The sequence below is a fragment of the Poeciliopsis prolifica genome, unplaced genomic scaffold (genome assembly GCF_027474105.1).
Source record: "Poeciliopsis prolifica strain line A6 unplaced genomic scaffold, Auburn_PproV2 SCAFFOLD025, whole genome shotgun sequence".
NCBI lineage: Eukaryota > Metazoa > Chordata > Actinopteri > Cyprinodontiformes > Poeciliidae > Poeciliopsis > Poeciliopsis prolifica.
The window spans coordinates 5,909,750-5,930,131 of NW_026562400.1; the positions used below are offsets into that span (position 1 = coordinate 5,909,750).

Consider the following 20,382-nt stretch of genomic DNA (forward strand, 5'->3'; position numbering starts at 1 on the left):
TGAACTCCAGATGGGCAGGCCTGAATAGGTGATTGCTTCAGAGATGTTTGTCCTTCTTTAATATTGTCTTCTATCCACAAACATATGCTGAAGATCTGACAGAGACACAGTTGGGTTCTTGATTACTTCCCTGTCTAAAGCCCGTCTCTCTGATTGTTCAGTTTAGATATTGTACCAGGGCCACGACAAGCCCTATTGGTTATAAGTTTCTACATTTACCAATGATGGAGGCCATTGAGCTCATTGCTACTAAACAGCTGACATTCTTCTGGATCCTTCCCCAGATTTGTGTCTCAAGACAATTCTGTCTCTGAGGTGTGCAAAGAATTTCTCTGTGTTTGACCTCTGGCATGCACTGGCAACTGTGCATGCCAGAGGTCATGCAGACTGTGGGACCTTACATAGACAGGTGTGTGGCTTTCCAAATCACTACATGTGGACTCTATCTGAGATCCAGAAACATCTCAAGGATAATCAGTGGAAGCAGCTCATTTTTAGCGCCATGCCAAGGCTGTGAATACTAATGTAAATGTGATTTCTTGGTTTTCTATTTTTAATACATTTTTTTAAAGCAAAAGTCTCAAAACCAATTTTCCACATAGTGATAATTGGATATTTGTGTGTAGAATTTTGGGCAGACTAATTCACTATAATTTTGAATAAGACTGTAACATGAAGTGCTGTGACTTCTTTCTGGACAGATATTGTGCAAATATGCATGATATGAAGTTGCGAACTCTGACTGCTAAATATTCATCAGAGAGACAGACTGGATGAAAGAACCAGCTGCTTCTGTGACAGCTGGTTCCTGTAAATAGTACTCTGTGGCACCAACCTGAAGGTGAAGATTCTAATCACTCATGTCCGGGATGTGTGAGGTCTGCAGAGATCTGTGCAAGTCCTAGATGGAGAGAATGTCAGCCTTGAGGATCTTCTCAGTAGACTTGGTTGTTTTATGTCATGTGAGCCAAACCACACAAACTCAGAACAGACTGAATAACTGGAACGTAGAAGATGACCAGGGGCTCCTGTAGCCAGATGTTCTTGAGTTGATGCTGGAAGTGTTGTCTCTCCTGGGTCTTGTTCAAACACAGGTGCTGTGTGATCCACAGTACATGCAATATCGCTGAGATGATGAGGGAAGGCAGGGTGTGATCTCCGAAAGTCCACCATCATCTCCACAGTCTTGAGCTGGTTTCGACCGCAACAGTGGACCAGCTGATCCACCTCTTGTCTGCATGCAGACTGTCCTTAACCAGACCAGTGACACCGGGTTCATCTGCAACCTCAGGAGTTTCACAGTCTGATTCCCTGAAGTGCTGTCATGAGTGCACAGCGTTTACAGTAAACAGATGGAAATAATTTTGGTAATTCTAACTGTCCAAAACCATGAAGTTTAGTTTGATCAAAAATACAAACAAAGAAAATTAAGAGGTTGCCTTTTTACAGAGTGTATGCATATATCTGGTTTTAACTGCATTTTGCAAGATATAAAAAAACACAGTGATGCACTAGCTCAAGGATTATTGCTACTGATCATTTTAAAAGCAGTAGTTCACAAATATTGTGAAAAAGTATCTAGTTTCACCCAGATGTACTTTAGTCACCTACCAGTAATAATGAGAACAAGCAACTTAAGCATATCAGAAATGGTACAGAACCAGCATTCATGACTGAAACACAAGTGTTTTATGTAAATATCTCAACATTTCGGTCTCTGTTTCACATACTGCCTCACAGCAGGCATGAGTGTGCTTGACCTTTTTCCCTTGTGAAATGTATCAGATGTTTTTCTTTCCCTTTCATTCAGGTAGAGAGAGAGCATTCTACCTGAATGCTCTCTCTCTCTGACTGCACTGACATCTCAGGGTCATTGTTGCATGGCGGACAGCAGTTTCGCACCCCCACTCCCTCACATACTTTTTTTTCTCTGCTCGCTCTCTGCTCTCCAGGGTCCCAACGGCTGTTTTCATGCAGCACACACACACAGCCTTCCAACACTTCTTTTTTTTTCACGCCCAGCCATGTTTAACGTTGTTAAAGTTCAGCAAGTATGAAAACAGCTAGTAATGCATTTGTATTTAATTAATTTCCTCATTTTTATTTTTGTTTTTTTTTTTGCAAATGTACACATACCCTAAAAATGATAAAAGTGCTCAAGCAGTACTACATAAATTTAACTTAACTTTGCCTCATGTATAGCAGTGTTGTGATTTTCAAACAATTTTATGTTCTTTTTATGGCATCATAAATTAGTACACTATGGTGAAATATTTACCTGGGCTTCATGCTGTGATATTCCAGTGAGTTTCAGCCATTAAGAAATGACATAAAAGCACAGTGAGGGGCTACATACCTACAGTCGGTCCAAGATTGAAAGAACGTATGCAGCCATCAAGCATTGCTGAGGCAACAATTTAATGCATTGAAAAAAGTTAAGCTGAAACTTCAGATGTACATTCATATGGCTTTTTCTTTACCGTCTAAGGGCTCCATTTTTGGAGTTTTCTTTGAATTGGAACAAGAAAAGTGAGCGATCCAAATGCTTGAAATGAAGATGCCAGGGTGCAACCAACAGGGTCTCATTTTCAGTTTTGCCCCCCTACCAACTAAAATAGCCAAGCTTGTGAGCTGGAAGCAAACTGGCCGTGCATGTCCTCTGTTGATATTCACAGGTGTGTTGACGATGGCAGCATTCCTAATGGAGGAAAGTATTTATGTTGTGCGGCTTGCATCATTGTCAGTGTATGTGATCCCGTTCAGCAGAAATCTGTTGTTCTGTGCCAAGTCAAGTATTTCTTCTGTGAAAAGCATCTGAGTGTGTCTAATAGCTTCTTATTTTTATTTTAACCAAAGTGCTTTGATCATTTTTTTGTGGCCTATCGGCATGCATGTCATTTCTGGTACTTTAAAAAAGAAAATGGAGGAACGTGCAAAACTACTGAGTCATGCCCCTAATTCTCAATTTTCCAAGGAGACTGGCTGTCTTGCAACATTTTAAAGTATGAAGTGGTTTCTGTTTGATTTCTTAAAGATTTTTCAGCTCATTGGGATGTGGAAGTGGAGTCTGTACTTATAACAGAAAACATCAGGGAAAGAGTTAGACCAAACGACTCTAACAGCCTTGTTTTAGGAGTTAACTATACAATACAGCACAGATGACACAACTGAGCATTGTGTCTTAGTGTCCACAAAGTAATGCTTAAAGAATTATAAGCAAAAAAATACAAATGCTGTTTTACTTCATGTCACAGCAATGGTTTAACACCCTTTTCCATTCCTTTTTGTTTACAAGTTGATTCAAACAAAAGCAAACCATTCTCTACAAAGCTTTGCCATGTTCAAGGAAATAAATCATTTTAAACCGACTGAATTCCTGCCATGTTAATGTTTGCTTTGCCATTTCTGTTAACCACAAATTAATTATGTGTACTTAGTAAAGTAGCCAGAGTGTGCAAAGAGAAATGTCAAATTTCTCTTGTCTAGCAGATATAAAGGCACATAAATCTGCCTTCAGGTGTATGAAATCAAATGGCTTGGCCCCCAAAAGGAAAGAGGAAATTTGCCCAAGAATTTCTTAACCACCAAGGTCAGTCTGCCGATATAAAACAATGCTCTCACACTGGAGTCCTCGAGGGCCACCGTACGGCAACTTTCAGATGAGTCCACACACTTGAATTAAATGGCTAAATTGCCTCACTAACAAGCAGTTAAGCTCTGCTAATGAGTGAATATTGGAGCCAGGTGTGCTGAAGCAGGGGGAGAACTATAACTTGCAGGACACCGGCTCTTTAAAACTGAAATTTGAGACCACTGGCCCCAAAACCAATGTCTCTATGGTAACCCGCTGTGTTCTGGCGAATGGCTCCAGTGGGCCCCAGCATTTTGCCTTTAACACTGTTAACCTCTTTTCACTCAGATATGTTGAACAGCATCAGGATGTAGAAGCATGTTAGCTGCCATAACTGGCCCCTCAGTTGGAGTCAGAGAAGTTGCTATGCTGAGGTTTCAACACAGCACACTTTTATTTGAGGGTGTATGTGTAATCCATCTTCCTTCCTCGGGATGAATATCAGTAGTAAATATTTCAGACAGGTCAGCTTTAATCTGTATTTGACTATCGGCTGTTCTGCCTCCAAGAACACTGTACCCTGTGCAACCTTACTTGGTCAGATCCGAGCTCGCAGATACTCTTTCCTTTTTTTTTTTTTTTTTTGTTTCATAAAGACTTGACTTTCACATACTGATTATCTACAGTACACAGTTTTTAAGGGAATGCACACTCACTCTACAATACGTTGTCATGGTCCACCGCAAAATACTCAGTGTTGTACAGAAAGCAGAAAATATCCAAAGGGAAACTTTGGATTGAAAGTTTCCCTTTGGATATATCCAAACGGAAATATGTTTTAGTTCTTTTTTAGAGCGCTAAAAGTGAGGCTGCTCAAGACAACTTACACAATATATATTTTTGCACCAGATGTTGCACACTGATATTTGTAATGCCATGATTTGTAAATCATTTGCAATTGCGTTAAACAGACTTATACCTCCAAACTAATGTTTCAGGATGAATGCTGGCTAACATGTTACGTGTAGTATTATAGATAACCACAATAAATCCTGGACAATTATTTTTTTTTTGCTTTTGAAAAGTCAGTAAAACGTGTATGCTCTGCTTTTAGACACTGATTTTTTTTTTTACAGCAATTCACAAATCAAGTTTTGAGGGATAATACTAATTTTCAGTTATAAGTTCTGGATTCAAATTCAATAAATAAATGTAGCAAATGGTGACGATAGAGGATCAAGTTTAAAAACATGTTGGGATTTCAAAAGTATCTGCAAGTACCTATAAGTACCTATATATGCATCAAGGAGTATACCTTGATAAACGCCTCCATAAAGATAATGTTGGTTGGAAAGGTGCTTTTAGACCTCACTAGTTGCAGGTCTCCATAAAAAGAACTGATTTCAACAAATGGTCAGTTGATTGGTCCATTGCTAACTTCAAAGGAGTTTAACAGCATCAACTGTTGACTGTTAGCATCACAGATATTTGGACATGTGCTTTATTAGCTGTTAAGAATCTCAGACAGGGAGGGTCAAAAGCAAATGCACTCATAAAATAAATTAACTGTCCAATAAATGTCCTTCCACTTTGTCTATGCTTGTTTTTATTTACATTAAATATCTTTGAGTTTACAATTTACTATTAGATGAGTGCAGAAAGCATCAGAGAGGTCACCAACTCCTTAAATACTCAAGGTTTAGTGAAACATGATACACACCAGGGAAAAGCTTAGTAAAAGAGCAGCCATATCCAGTAGATGGTATAAATAATCTAACCTGAGGGGTTTCTGGTCACTCTCTAATCAGGCCATCTCTTGTCACAATAGCTGAGAGGTTGCCTTGCTTAGATGGCGTACCAGGATTTACTGAGAGTGCCGTCCATTCTCTGGCCTTTCATTAACGCGCTGCCATCTGAGAGTAGCTTTGACAAGAGCCTGTTGCTGAGCAGATAAAGACGGCAGTGAGACTAAACACTGAGCAGAGGTTGAGCTCTGATGGCTGTGATAGAGGCTCAATTGTAGCAGTGGTGGTCTTATCTGGAGGTTTTACGCCCACATGTTGGGCCCCTTCATCGTGTAGGTAACTGAACAGACTCTGCTACTGCTTTTCTAAAGCATTTCCAGGATTCCTCATAGTCCTCACATGAGGAGATTTATGACAGGAATGGCACTGAGCGCGTGTCCCAGAGGAGCCTGGCTGGAAACGCAAAAGAACAGTTCTGACATTCAGAGAAGTAAAAGAAATCATTTCACTTTCTTTGTATCATTTTATTTCAACTTCAACAGGCAGATCTTCTCCTGGTTTGGCATGAAGTAGAAATGGAGTTAGAAGGGCGACACCTTCTTGGTTCTTTGCATGCGGAAGAGATAATGCACACAATAAATCAAAGCGGAGGGAACACAGCAGGCGACATTAATGGGAGAAGACTGGGGAGGCAAGAATACCAGGGAATCTGGCCACTACAAACCGGCATAAATTTCCTTTATTTCGTTACCATTGGTGTGCTTTGGATCACTTTTCTGGCCTACATTTGATTTCATCTCTTTTTGTGAGAACTTATTTTAAAACCCTGACACTACTTGACCTGTAATTGTGCACTGCCCTGCAACACTTCCCTAAAAATAGTGTCCACTAATCCCTAAACCCCCTCTGAGAAGTGCTACACATTACCAGGGATTGACAAGAACCCTCTTCTAGCAAAGAAGAGGGTTCACCATTTTTTTTTTTCTGCTTTTAATTTCAATGAATTGTGTATGTTTCGTGACGTGGCCAATTAAACGTGTGCACATATCCAATGCAAAGAACTTTAGAGGTATAATCCTGAAAAGTTCAACACTGATGCAGTGCAACACCCTCTTGTGGGGTGAAGCTGATAGATCACGTTGTTGCAACTCTTGTCAGTAAGCGCTTACATCATGTTCAAGGAAATTGTTTCTATAAATAGCTGTTTTTTTAATTTTTCAATTGAATTGATCAGTGTACACACAGATTTTAGATCATATTACACCAGAAAAGTTTAATTCATTTAAATGTGTTTATTTGCAAATTATTCTCTTCAAATCTGCCAAACTTGGGCTAATTTCACTACATCTGATTTTCTTACCAAGTTATTCCTTTTAAAAATGTTCTGGTTCGACAGCATTTAGGAAAAGTATTCACTGTTTGGCTGTTTTCATATTTTGCTATATCATTACCAAAATGCACTGTATTTTATTGAAACTTTATAATGGATCGACACAAAGTGGGAAAATGTGTAAGGAAAATTATTTGTTTTTCAAGTATTTTATTTGTCAAGTCTTTTACAAATAAAAATCAGAAAGGTGTGAAAGCCATTAATTCAGCTACTTTTAGTCTAATACTCTTACATAAACTCCAGTGCAACCCGTTGAATCATTCAACAGTAGGTGAGATTCTTAAATAATATTCTAAATCTTAGACATCATATGGATCATTTCAAAATCAACAATGTAAAACGTTTAGTGTAACTGCAGATGTACCAAGACAAAGTCCAAATAAAAAAACAGGATGAGAAGGATGTGAATTAATGAAAAAAGCAGCCAAGAGGCCCATTGCAACTCTGGAGAAGCTATGAAGATCAACAACGGAGGTAGGAGAATCTGTCAAGAAGAGAGCTAAAAGCTGTGCTCAAAACAAATGTGGCCTTTGTGAAGGAGTGGCAAGAAAAAAGCTATTTTTGAAGGGCAAGAATTTTGGCACAAGACATGGCAACACAACAAATGTGGAAGAACAGACTGTTCAGAAAAAAGCAGAATGAAGTAAAAACATAGTATTCATTACATTTTTCTTACAAATTTTCAGTTTTATTTGTAATATCAACTGATGTTTAAATCAGATGAGAAAGGAAAACAAAATCAGAGTTGGATGGAGCTAAATATGGCATAATGCAGGGAAAAAGAAAAAGATAAATAGAAGTTTCACCTTCCAGCAGGGAAACAGCCCTAGACATACCAGCAACCAATCTATTACAGGAATGTGATTCTTCTAAAACATTCAATGTCCAGTTTTAAAACCAACTCAGAATCTATGGTATGACATTCACATACACTCTCCATCTAACTTGACTGAGCTTGAGCTACTTTGTATAGAGCAATGATGTAAACCAACAAACTTACACTTTTCATGTGGATCTACAAAGTGTTCTCCTGGGGCGCCAAAAAGAAATAAATGCCATAGTTTCCGAATTTTTAGTTATTCAGGCCTCTTAAAACCACATATTGTGCACCACTTTGTGTTTGTCTATGAACTCAAATCCCAGTAATGTGATGTTTTTGACTTGGAAAATGTCCCAGAGATATGAATATTTTAGCAAGGCATCGAACAAGGAGTTAAGGCAACATCATCTCACCACAAACTGTGAACAAGCTTTGGTCCTCTTTCGAGTGGGCAACACCATGGTGATATTTCACAGCCACTTTAAGGCATTCAAATCACGCGAGTTCTACATGATTATCAGTGTGGGATCTGTTCGTGATTGCATGAAGGAACATAAATTATGTCGTCAGCTGTGCAGCAGGCAGCCAGCTTCGTGCCAGGCTTGCCGGTGGCCACAAAAATAAAGTGGAATGGGAAGGGCAGAGCCGCAGCGTCACATTCCCCCCCGTGAAGATTTTGAAAAAGAAGGCCCAAAGTGAAATGAACAGCTGAGCCAATGCACTTACAATGTTCATGAAGTTTAACAGCATTTGGTTTTGTGTGGTAGGCAAGATTCCTCCACAATGAATCCAAGTGGTAACACTTCAAATGCAAACTACTCACTAAACGGAAATAGACCAAAGTACACTAAAACCTCTGACAAATTTGTAACACATGATCAATGTCAGCTTGTTTTCCAAATTGCTCAATTTCAGTATATTCACGCAACTGATCCCTTAGGCATCAAAAGCATTTACAATAAAGCTCAAACTTTCCAGGCCACCAACCCCGTTGAGATCGTTATTCATCAGACATCAATCTCCCTTATTTACAAACTGTGTAGAGAAACTCCAGTTTTTCCGACATAAAAAATATCTAAATGGGGAAAACGGAAAACTGTTTAATCTCATGCCCCGTTTGAGATCTAGTCCTTAATTTGGGATAATTCGTTACAGTATTTTGTAATTACAAGTCTTAAAACTTAACCTAACCTTATAGTTTAAACTCAAATTAGCTTGGATCTTGGCTGGGACAGTAATGAGGCTAGTCTTACTCAAATGTTTTTGTCTCAGAACATTTGAGAATCCACCTAAAACCATCGGGTTTTAGGTGGATCGGTTTTCCACACCTAAAACCAATCTTACAAATATGGAAATGTTACGTTAGTCTGCAAAAGTGGAGAATAAGCCACAAAAGGTCATTCACAAACTTAATGGCTGTTCAGAGTGCTGTTTTGAATCATTAAGGAAAAGTTGAATGGGAGGAAAAAAGCTTGACAGAAAAAGTTGCACAGGCTACAGGGCTTCCTGGAGTATTTCAATTCAGTGTGGACTGTCTGCTGAACAGCTGACCAGTCTTTTAATGACAAGGTAATGACATAGGTGGAATATGTTATGCCTATGTTTATCACAAAATTTAAGACTAAAAAAAAACAATTTTTGACTAAATGTTTTATTTAGTCATAAAACACTGAATCTTCGGTTTTCCGTTTGTCCTCTCAGAATCAGATTGGCATATTAAACTTCTGGGTTCCTTCGCAGCACATTTTTCAAATTTTAAGCTTAGCAGCATTCGATTTTTTTTTTCCACATGGTCTTTATTATCTGGCTTCCTTCAATCCCCTGTCAGGTCCAAGTGGTTGGGGAGGGTGAAATCTAGACTTCTCTGCTGCCCAAGTAAAAGATAATTGGATGGAGTTTAGGATCCTTTTTGGATGCAGATGAGGGCTTATTTTATTTTTGTTGTAAATTTAATAGCTAGCCAGAAAAATAGCAGAAAAGAAAGATGAGACTCCAAAGTAGGCTGCCTGTCTTTATTAAGACTTTGGATACTCCCACTGACCTTACAACACAGCAAAATCGGAGCGTTTACAGCTTTTCAAAAACACCTACAAGTTCAGTGAATCTCAATGCAAATGAGAGAAAACTGTCATGCTTGAACAAGTGTGGGAGGGCAAAAAACTACAGCAGGAGAAACTCCTCCTGTAGGAAAACAACTTTGTTTTACAGCAACAGAGACGGATACTTCATTAATACATCCAGGGTTTGCATACAATCATTCAAAGCTAATAGACAGTGAGAAGCAGTTTCTCATTAGCTTGCACTTGAAAATGTTTTTCTATTTAACTTTACAAAACTGTTACATGTAGCTTTATACAAACCAGGCTGCAGAACAGCTGGGTTCTGATGAGACTCCCTTTTGTAGAGCTTTAAAATTCTGTGGTTCCTCCTTCCTCTGACACAAAGTTCATGTACAATATTCACAAAGACATGGCCAGTCCTTCATATACTTCTTTCAGTTAAATATCTAGAGAACAAATAAAACATTATTCTGTAAAATAATTAGTCAGCTGGAAGTATGATGCTGAGTGTTGAAGAGGCCTGAATATGTGGCATGAAGATCTGATGCATCATGCGATGCTTCATCCCGTGTCATGTTTGTTCCCCTGATGGGCTATCATCTGTGGTCAAACTTCATCCAGTTTGAAAGCTGGATGAAGATTTATGATTGGCACAGGTCACAGGGCTCGCTGTGCGAGCGTTGGCAGGGTTCAGGACAATCTAAGGCGACATGATCACTCCAACGGGGGGAAGTCACAGGACCTCTGGAAGAGAGGAACAGAAGGAAAGTTTAAAAATTAAAAAGCTATTCGGTAAATACCAGATGTATCAAAAAAATAGGATGTCATGGGAAAGCTAGTTTCAATTATTCAATTCAAATGTGAAACTCATTAAGATTCAGCACATAGTGACATATTTCAAGCCTTTATGTCTTATATTTCAGGATTGTGGAGTACAACTAAAACTCTTAATATAGTTTAATTTAGAATATTTCAAAAGTAAGCAAAATATAGATATATTTTTTTTATTTCAGAAAGGTTATGTTACAGTCGGCTCAAGTTGAGGTGAGTTGTATCAAAGCATTTTAGTGGAAAGGTAAGTGGAAGGAAAATGTAGGAAACAAGTGGAGAATCATCACAGATAGCCACAACTTCAAAAGGATTTTAAGGATTTTATCCAAGTCAAGATGGTCTCTGGAGTAATTTTATAAGGAATCCAACATTTTTTCACCAACTTCAGCTGCAGCTTGTGAATCTTCTCCTAACTCTTTAAAAGGAATACAAATAGGTACTTGAGATCTTCAACTATACGTCTAGTGAATATGTTTCACTTTTCAACCTACTAAAATCAACGATTGTATTTTTCGATGATACTTAAGTTCATTAAGATGCAACTTTTTATCATCACATTAACAGAAAAGAGATTTGAATCCGTTGCCAAAAACTGGTTGGTATCACTGAACAGGGTAACGATGTGGTGCACAAACCTCTGACCCGTTGACAATACTAACTGCAAAAGGATGCGAACCATGCCGCAGGGGGCAGGTTCCCAATAAATCTTTACCGTCTTGTTTACAAGGATCAAATGAAGAGGCAGCAAGACTCCAAACTTAAAACACATTGCAGAGAAAAGCAGCTAAGATGTGAAATGCAGGGCACATTGTTTTAGAGATATTTAAGACGTGGGGTCAAGATCAGGTCAGATTTAAACCTTCACCTTAAGTTCAGGTCTGAATATAAACTGCCCTCATGTGACGTTACATTGTGACTTTAGATCAGCCTGGTGTATTAGTCCTGCTAAGATAGTCATCTCACATATCCAGATTTACGAGTGAAGACAAGAAGCCAAATATGTTTAGGTTTTATGACGGAGTTAACAGAAAGAGATGAGCAGGACTGAGAATGAGAGAAAGGGAACAGATCGAGACGATGCCAAAGAAAGTCATGATCCATTTTCCTGGCTAACGAATTATGATTTCTGGCTTGTACTATGGCAACAGGTGAGAGTTAAAATCCAGCAGATATGGGGGGCGGGAGGCTGCTGACGTTGCATCTGGGAGGGAAACGACCGCAGCATTGCACGGTGCTTAATTGCTGCGGAGTCGTGTTTCTAACCCCCGGTGGCGCAGCACTTGTGGATTGGGGCTCCTCGTTGCTTCTGGAATTCCTCTCTCGGCCCATGTCCGAGTCAGTCGAGCTGGTGAATAAAAGCTGTCAACAGGATAAAGATACCCCCGCTTCCCTTAGACTTTTCCTTCAGCACTGCTTCCATATCTCATCTCCACCTTTTTTTAGTGTAAGTGAACTCTTCGTGCCGCACCTTCCTTTTCTCGGGGGGCTTCTCGCTTTCACTGGGGTGATGAACTGCATGTTAGATTGAGAGCAGCTTCATTGCAGGGACAGTTCACCCATATTTAAAGACAAAGCATGCTTTGTCTACTTCTAATACACGTCAACCAAGGAGCAATGGGTTTTCTAGAACAATTGAATTCTACGTTACATAAAATATCCTGTAGAAAGAGGGAGCTAATTCTACTAAATCCTGATTTTAGAGGCCAAACATTTATATAATGGAGACTGCTGCCACTGATGAGCAGTGAAGGAGTTGCTGTTCCACATCATCACTCGCAAGTTGATTTTTCTTTCCAAAGTGGCACCAATTAATAAAATTGTTCATTTTTGCATACTTTTGTTTCCAGTTTTTCTCTGTGTCATAAAACGTTTTCCAAACTGTGTACCTGCAACGTGCTGCGGCTTCATGGGGCCTGTTTTCTTCATGAAGGACTCCTCGCTTTCAAAAGCGAGGATGGGCTCAGCGGACGTGCCGGTCTCGGAGTTGTCCCGGGCTCCATTGGACGTGTTGTCCTGGTTTGTGAGGTGGATGAAGTCTTCGAAGTGGCCAGCGTCTCCTTTAGAGGACAGACCGTTTTCATGCCTCACCGGCTGGAGCCCATTAACCACTGAGAGGCTACAGAGAGGGAAACATGGAGAACAGCTCAGTTGGCCAACATGACTCAGATCAGAGTGAGTCATTTTGCTGTTGCTGAAGAAAATGAGGAAATCGATTAATTCTTCAACTATTAACACTGTTTACTGACAGCCTGATCCTTGTGCCTTTCTGCTTACCAATAAAACCAACAAATTTCCTACAAGTGTTCGGTTGTTATGTTCCACCTTTGTTTCCTGGCAAGCTTCGCGCCACGCTTGGTGCTTTGTAAGCAAAAAGAATTGAGCCTCACCTTTCTTTGAGGTTACTCTGTCCATTCTCTGTCTTGTTGTTGGGCAGGCTCTCCTCCAGTTTTGCCTGATTGTCAGCAGATACTAAAGTGACACAAAGTAAATAGTAGTGGTTACAGCTGACCCACATTTTCTACTGAAGTTCAACATAAAACAACAGATTTTAGGTTCATTTTAAGCTGTGCTGCTTCTTTTACACAATGTTTTGAGACTGTGTACATTGTTTTCCTACATGTTACAGAAGCAAAATAGTAAATAACTGGCAGTAAATATTTTACAAATGATTTTATAGTACATCAGACATTTCCACCATAAAGATACATCTACACAAGTTGAAATATATATTTCAAGTATTTATTTCCAGTAATTCAGATGATTATGGCTAACAGTTTATGAAAAAGGGCAATCTGTGTTTCAAGAAATTTTATTAATATATCAGATAAGTAAAGAATCAGCCTGTGGTTCTGCAGAAGGGTTCAGGAAGTCCAGGAAGCTTTAGCAGCCTTCACCATTTCTACATTAGGTTCAGTAAAAACCTGGACACCAGCCTCATCCCACACCTGGTACAGCTTTTTCCCACCACACTTTTTCCTTCTGCTCAACTTTCCATCAATATGGAAAGTGCCGGTCAATTCCATCAATATGGAAAGTTGAGGGATTGGTGCACCTCACCGGTCATGTTTTTAGTCACAACCTTTTATAGCAGTCTATTGGATAGCTGTAGAATGAGCTGTCTTACAAATGATTGTGTGTAGGCCATAACATTCCATTTTTGTTTTTAAAATCTTTTTTATTAGTCTGTTGTAATATTTTGATTAATTGAAAAACAGAATTTTTTTTCTATCAGTATCAAAATGAATTCAATATCTTGAAATATAACATGAATCTAATATGCTGATATGAATTAAAATGTTTTAATTTCTGAACTATACTCAATGGTATTCTAATTTACTTTAACTTTAAAAATTCAGAACAAATACTATTATAAACATAAGTAGATCATGAAAGGTTTAATTTTGTTCAGGCATCTTTAGTAAGGACTCAGGGACCCCCCAATCTGAGCTTCTTAAGCATTTGGTTGTGGCTAATACAAAGCACCAGCAGACCTTGATTAAACCGGATCCCAGTTTGCCAGACCTCCAACCACATCAGCTCCTGGCTAACGATTTCCTCATTCAGACAAAACTGGATCCAGCAGCCTTTCTCTGAGAACTCACCGCCTCCAACTCAATTGTTACATAACAGAATCTGCTGATAATACTTACAGATAACATTTATTAAGAACACATTTTTTGTCCCCCCCCTTTAGATACGGGTTGACACAAAAGTGTCATGTATAAAAAATGGGTATAAAACTGCGGCAGGTTGTTGCCATTAGCCCACTCTTACTCCCATCCCTCAGGCTAAGGGATTCAACAAGCAGTGAGCACACATGGTCCCATTGTGCCGGGTAAAACAAGCCCGACTGCAGCTGCACAGGATATGAGGCAGAGATATCATCTAAAAACCCTTTAATACGACAAGCTTCACGGTGAATCCGACTCATAGGGGAGGATGGAGTGAAGATGCAGTAGATATTTGTGCTTTTGTTTAGTTCTGCACAAATTGGAATGGAACATTTGTTCAAGGGCACTGCTTAATAAATAAAATCAGTTAACGTGCAACAAGATGAGTCAAGAGAACTTTTTATTACAGTTTATTAAATGAGGTCGTAAACATCTTTTAGTGGACTCTGAAAACCATTCCAAAGTCTTCAATTTAATTTTCACTTTGTCTTCAAGTTAAGTCCAAAAGGGTCATTTTCAGCAAATTAAAGGTTGATGGGGAAACAATGTTTTATTTTAATTGATTAATGACCGTCCTCAGAAGTCAGAGGAATCCAATTCAATGTTCTGCTTACCTTTGCTGGTCTCTCCCTGCAAGTCATTGGAGAAAGCGACTGTAGCAGATTTAGTCTCTTTCTGTAAAGGGGGAAGAGGAACTTGCTCACTTACTGGACAGTAAGGGTTTTGCTTCTTGTTTTAGTAAAAAAGTGAAAGTTTAAATCTACCTTTTCACCTCCATCAGTCTTGCGTGTCCTCTTCATGATCTCTTCCAGACGCTGACAAAAAAAAAAAACCCAGAAGGAATAAACTCAGGGAAATTTTTTTTATTTTGATCCATTTTTTTAATTTGCAGAATATTCTGTACTTTAACGTTTTGTAATGCATAGCTGTATTTTGCAGCAATGCATGACAGTATAAAAATAGTTGTCCATGTTTAGCCGGGATACCAGTCTCAGTTCTATGAATAGTCTAATCTAGGTAAGTGTCAGTTAATAATCAACACTAGCAAAGATTTTCTGTCATTCTGATAAGACGGCTCGGTGATAAGTTTCGTTTTTTTCTGGCTGGTCAACTGGTTGAAACAAAGTGCTTACACATTTCCTTAGCTTAAAAAAAAACAAAAGGGCAAATTCAGCTGTTTGGAAGTAAGTCTGGTAGTGAAACTTTCAGACAATCACGGCATGGAAACAAAGAGTATCACCCATCACGGTTTTTACTGTGAAACTCTTTCACTCTTTCTTTAAACCAGCCTTTTTTGATGCCAATCTCTGTTGCAAACTGATAAAAATATGTAGTGTCATTTTAAATATGATAAGACCAAAAATTGCTTTAGCTTGTCAAATGGTAAAAGTTTTTGAACATTATAAAAATATCACACATACACGACCACTGTTCACTCTCAACAGTAGTGCAATTCTAAAATATTACAAATCGAGAAATAGGGCAACAAATAATAAAAATAAAAAATTTGCCATTCATCATAACAGGAAACTGCACTAACAGCTTCTTTCCGAATGCAGTCCTAAATATGTTTTTTTTTGATACAGTAACTGCATTGTCAAATATTTTATTTTGAATGCTGGTTATGCTTGTTTGACATTTAAAATGTCAAAAATTATTACAGTATTGGCCGCTTCACTCTGAACAGAAGAGTGACAAAATGCTACAAACTTTGTGTTTATTTTGCATTTATGCTTACGCATCAAAGCAAATGTTTTTATGGTTAACTTTAGAATAGTCAACATGATGTTACTTCAGCAGGAGCAAAACAAGAATAATTGTTGCTTCTTCTGCTTTAAAGGAAACATAAAACTGGCTGCCACACTCTGACCAGAAGAATGACAGCATGGTACAAAACAGCTTGAAAGCTAGTAAACTTTGTGTGTTCTACATTTAAAGCGAGGCATCAAAGTAACACTTATAGCTAATTTTAGAATAGTCAATATGATGTTATTTCAGCAGGAGCAACACATGAGTAATTTTGCTTTTCAGCTTTAAGGAACTTACATGGCTGCTACACTGTGAACAGAATGACAACATGGGACAAAAACAGCCTGAAAGCAAGTAAACTGTGTTTTCTACAATCACAGTTAGGCACCAAAGTAACATTTTCTATGTCTAATTTTATGACAGTCAAAGTAATGTTACTTCAGTAGAGGCAAAATTGTTGCTTTTCTTGTTTAAAAAAAGAAATTACCGTTAAGCATTTTTCTTTCAGGGTTTTGTGCAAATACACAGATTCTGATGATGGTTACTACTTGGTTGAAAACTTGACGGGAATCGTCTGCAAAAACTCAGTCAATCAGAGCTTCAGACTGTTTAATTTACAATTTCAGTCTCATGCTTCATTTTCTATTTATTCTTTCTATGTCATATTTCTTTTTTTTTTGTTTTGTACTTTTTTTTTGTAGCAAAAAATCAAACAAGTATTGGTTAAATTTTGCACAAGTGAGCAGGGAGGTGATGGTGTGGCTGTGCTTTAATAAAAACTAAACCCGTCTGCTTTTCACATACATATATGCACTGAAGTTAGACACGAGATCTGATCTTCATCTGACGCGGTTACACCATAACCGCAGCTGCCGCTCATAAAAGAGAGTCATTTTTAAGATCCGGGATTATTTCACACACAGCTCAGACACTCATAGCTTTGGTATCTAGTTTAGCTGCAAAACGTGCTTCCACACTCTAGATTTCTGTTGTCCTAGTAAGTTGCTGATGCTGCCGTGTGAACCCCACTGGTACTTCGAGCCACCTGTGTGCTTTATGAAGCCGGTCTAAACAGAGCGGATAAAGACAGCATTTTTTTTTGTGGAGGACGAGATGTTCCTGTGGGCTCAGTCCTGCTGATTTAGTGAAGCCTGGCAGAACTATGCCTGCTGGGGAAGAGGCAGCATGCTTACAAAGCTCTTTTGAGATAATGGAGGAGGAACTATTAACACCAAATAAAACGAGTCAGATGAAAAATAAATTAAATTTAAAAAAAACACACTCTTGCTTTCAACGGAAATATTCGGATATGTTAAAAACAAGATCGGATTTCTGTTTCTTGAAGACTTTACTGTTCTCATCCAAGGGGTTTCTCCAGGTTTGAACATGGATGGGATATGTCACGCTTCTATACTCGGATCATAAATGCGGACATTAAGGTCACTTGATTGATCCTTTATTCTATTCAATGTTTAGGGTAATGATCAGTGTTGGATCTTATCCACACAAATCTGACCATTTGCTGTCTCAATGGGACTAAAATTATGTTTTTCCTTGACCAGAGAGCCATATAACTGTTGATCCTTACCCTGTTTTGTTTTTTTATTGCCCTCATTGTGGACTGAACAATGTGTTTATTTTTTCTTTATCCTCATGTTTTGTATAGTTACATGTGGTTTTAATATTACTGTATGTTTTGGGGACTACAGGTCAAAATCAGCATTTGTAGCTATAATCTAATACAGTACATCTCTCCTTCTGTGGTTGATGTATGTTGTATGTTGTCGCATTTTAAAAGAATTTGAGTTATTTCACATGTTGAATGTGCTTCCTATATGGCATGTTGAAAGTTATAAGAAAGATTCTTATACTTTTTTTCCCTAAAACTGCTCCTCTCTTGGCACTCTTGACTAAAAGCAACATTAGAGTGAATCACTAATAGTCAACATGTCAACACATTCTCCTTCCTTAGTTATAGATCTCTGCAGCTTTTCAAAACCGCCATGGGGCTCATGGTTGGTTTAATTAATGGTTTGCTTTGCCAGCTTTTCAATTTTGGCATCTACATAGGTTTGAAGTTGTGCCATATCTTCTACATTTTTAAGTTTAAATGAAAAGAGTCCAGTACAATCTTTAAAGCTGGAAACACAATCTGCTTTATTTATGACTGTTCTGGTGTGTTCCTTTGTTCTTCAAGAGGCTGTTTGATCACTTATGTTCACTAAAAACTTGTTGGATCAGAAGTGGGGCTGTATTGCACACAGGTGGGCTCTTTAAAGTAAATTGGTGCTTTTTGAAAGGCAGTTTGCTACACTGGGGTTGAATAAAAATGCACGCCATGCATTTTTAGATATGTGAACAGGTTTGAAAACATCTTTAACTTCATGATTTATACCCATATTTTCCTATGAGCTGTTTTGTACTGCAGCAGAAACAACCCCCCAAAAAATACACTGTTAAAAGAGGAAGTTTGTGGTCGTTCTCCCCAAGTGTTTCACTTTAGTTACCATTCTGTCCTCCCTCTGATCTTACGGCTGACCCAGGGCTGCTGAACATGAACATAAAGGTCACAGAAGTATCATTATACATGTGAAAATATCTTCACAAATCCACTCAGATAAGATTGGGGCAGCTAGCCTGCCAATATTAGGACTTATATATAGACACGCACTCTAAAACATACAGGCACGCCAAGGTCTATTAAATCATGGTATGCAGACAGCCCCTCCAGGATAAGCCAAAAACATCATTCGTATTGGTTTCAGGGACTCTGCTTTCCAGCCTGATTTTTGTTGTGTCAGAGGCCAGGCCTCAGAGCGAACATAACCCAGAATATTATTGCACCTCTCATGGGGGAGTAAAGAAGATTTTGCATCAGCTAATTTGTTTCTTAACTTGTAGTATCTTTTGTTTCAATGAATAATGGATTTGGATGCATGCTTCCTTTTAAACCCATAATGGTGAATATCTTGTTAGAACTCGAGTTACAATCCAGTGGAGAGAACAGCAGTGGGAAAGCAGAAGTACAGCCCTACCTTTTTCCTCTCCAGTCTCTCCTGCTCCTCCTTCTGGAAGTGTTTCTCCCTTTCGAGACGCTGCTTCTCCGCCTCCTCCCTAGCTCTAGCCTCAGCCTCTTCTTTCTGAAACACAAACACATGAAAATCCAACCACAACTTCTTTGCAGGCAAATGAAGGGGGGAAAAACACTGCAGCCAAGAAAACATGGTTTTTTTTTCTTAACGTAACAAGGGTGTGGTTGTTCCCTGCTGTTACTGTTTACAACCACAAACGGGATAGTTTCCTGTACAAAAAAAAAAAAAAAGATTCTTTTTGGACTTTTCCTGTCCTCAAGAAGACAATACAGTAAAAAAAAAAAAAAAAGAAAGAGAGAAATTATCAAAACAATGGGCTCTGTGCTTGAATGCTGGATCATGTTTGGCCAGAAAAACATATTTGGGAATGACCACAAGAGGGCAGTAAAGTGTTTGGGCTCATGACACCACAGTAGAATCATGTTATGTGTCTACAAAATATAAAATCAGTTGAGAAGTGTTTTTTATAGCTGATTTCAGTTTGTTTCTAGCTGAACACACTTCCTCTCTAGTTTCATCCACAGAAACAACACACACTCCAGCTGTGTTGTTCTAAACAGTTTATCCAAATAACCTGTTTCTGCAAGCGCAGGCTCTCCTCCTGCTCAGCCTTGGCTCTCTCCTCAGCCTCCTTCTCCTCCTGCAGCCGCTTCTCTTCATCCCTCCTCCGCTGCTCCTCGGCCATGGCTCTCGCCTCCTCTTCCCTGCGCTGTCTCTCCTCTGCCTCTCTTGCTATTCGCTCCTCTCTCAAGACCCTGGATCACACGAGGACAAAATAGGACTTAAAATTACATGAGGACTTTCACTCTTAAATGTGTTTGATCACAACTCTGATTGATCCACATGGAAATTTTAAATCAGTTTTAGAGCTACATGACCTTAGGTCTGTAATTTGACAGGGGTGTCCTAACACAAATATATTTTCAACTAAATTATGTTGTAGTCTTTTCCGTTCCTGCTGCAATAAAAACATCCCCCACATCCTGATGCTCCCTCTACCATATGTCATTGCGAGGACGCTGTGTTCAGAGTGATTTGCAGTGTTTCTGGTTTATTAGTCTTGCACATAAATCAAAAAGTTTTTATGCCTTATCTGATTAGTGCAAATTCTACTTTATATTGCATGTAGCAAAAAGAAAACAGGACAGCTTATCTTACTGTTTCAACATTGTCTTCTTTACAGTTTTCTAAAAGGTCACACTTGGGGAGTATATGGCTGTAAGATATTGTGTTTTTGAAGTGCCTATCAAAGTATTTTTGGTATGGTTTCTAGTGCAAGTATCAAAGCTCTTACAAGTAATTTTTCAGCAAGATGCAGAAGCATGTGTCAAGTCAATCACTTAATAATATTGCTGAAGAAGAACTAACTCTATTAGCAGATTATTTTACTTGTGACATGGAAAAAAAACACTTGTTATAAGGGAAATAATCTGCCAGTGGAACCGATACTTTT

General features: G+C 38.7%; 1 protein-coding gene across 6 annotated transcripts in view; it reads right to left on the reverse strand.

The window, feature by feature from the left end:
* Positions 1-9,524: 9,524 nt before the first annotated feature.
* Positions 9,525-20,382, reverse strand: part of map7d1a (MAP7 domain containing 1a) — a 39,024-nt gene continuing 28,166 nt past the window's right edge. For all 6 annotated transcript variants that reach the window (XM_055047172.1, XM_055047170.1, XM_055047171.1 and 3 more), the window contains 7 exons: positions 19,504-19,684; positions 18,873-18,977; positions 14,853-14,903; positions 14,703-14,763; positions 12,805-12,886; positions 12,304-12,533; positions 9,525-10,330 (listed from right to left, as the gene is read on the reverse strand). In XM_055047172.1, coding sequence (XP_054903147.1) covers positions 10,320-10,330; positions 12,304-12,533; positions 12,805-12,886; positions 14,703-14,763; positions 14,853-14,903; positions 18,873-18,977; positions 19,504-19,684 — 721 coding nt within the window. In that variant the 3' untranslated portion in view covers positions 9,525-10,319. The remainder of the gene's footprint in view (positions 10,331-12,303; positions 12,534-12,804; positions 12,887-14,702; positions 14,764-14,852; positions 14,904-18,872; positions 18,978-19,503; positions 19,685-20,382) is intronic.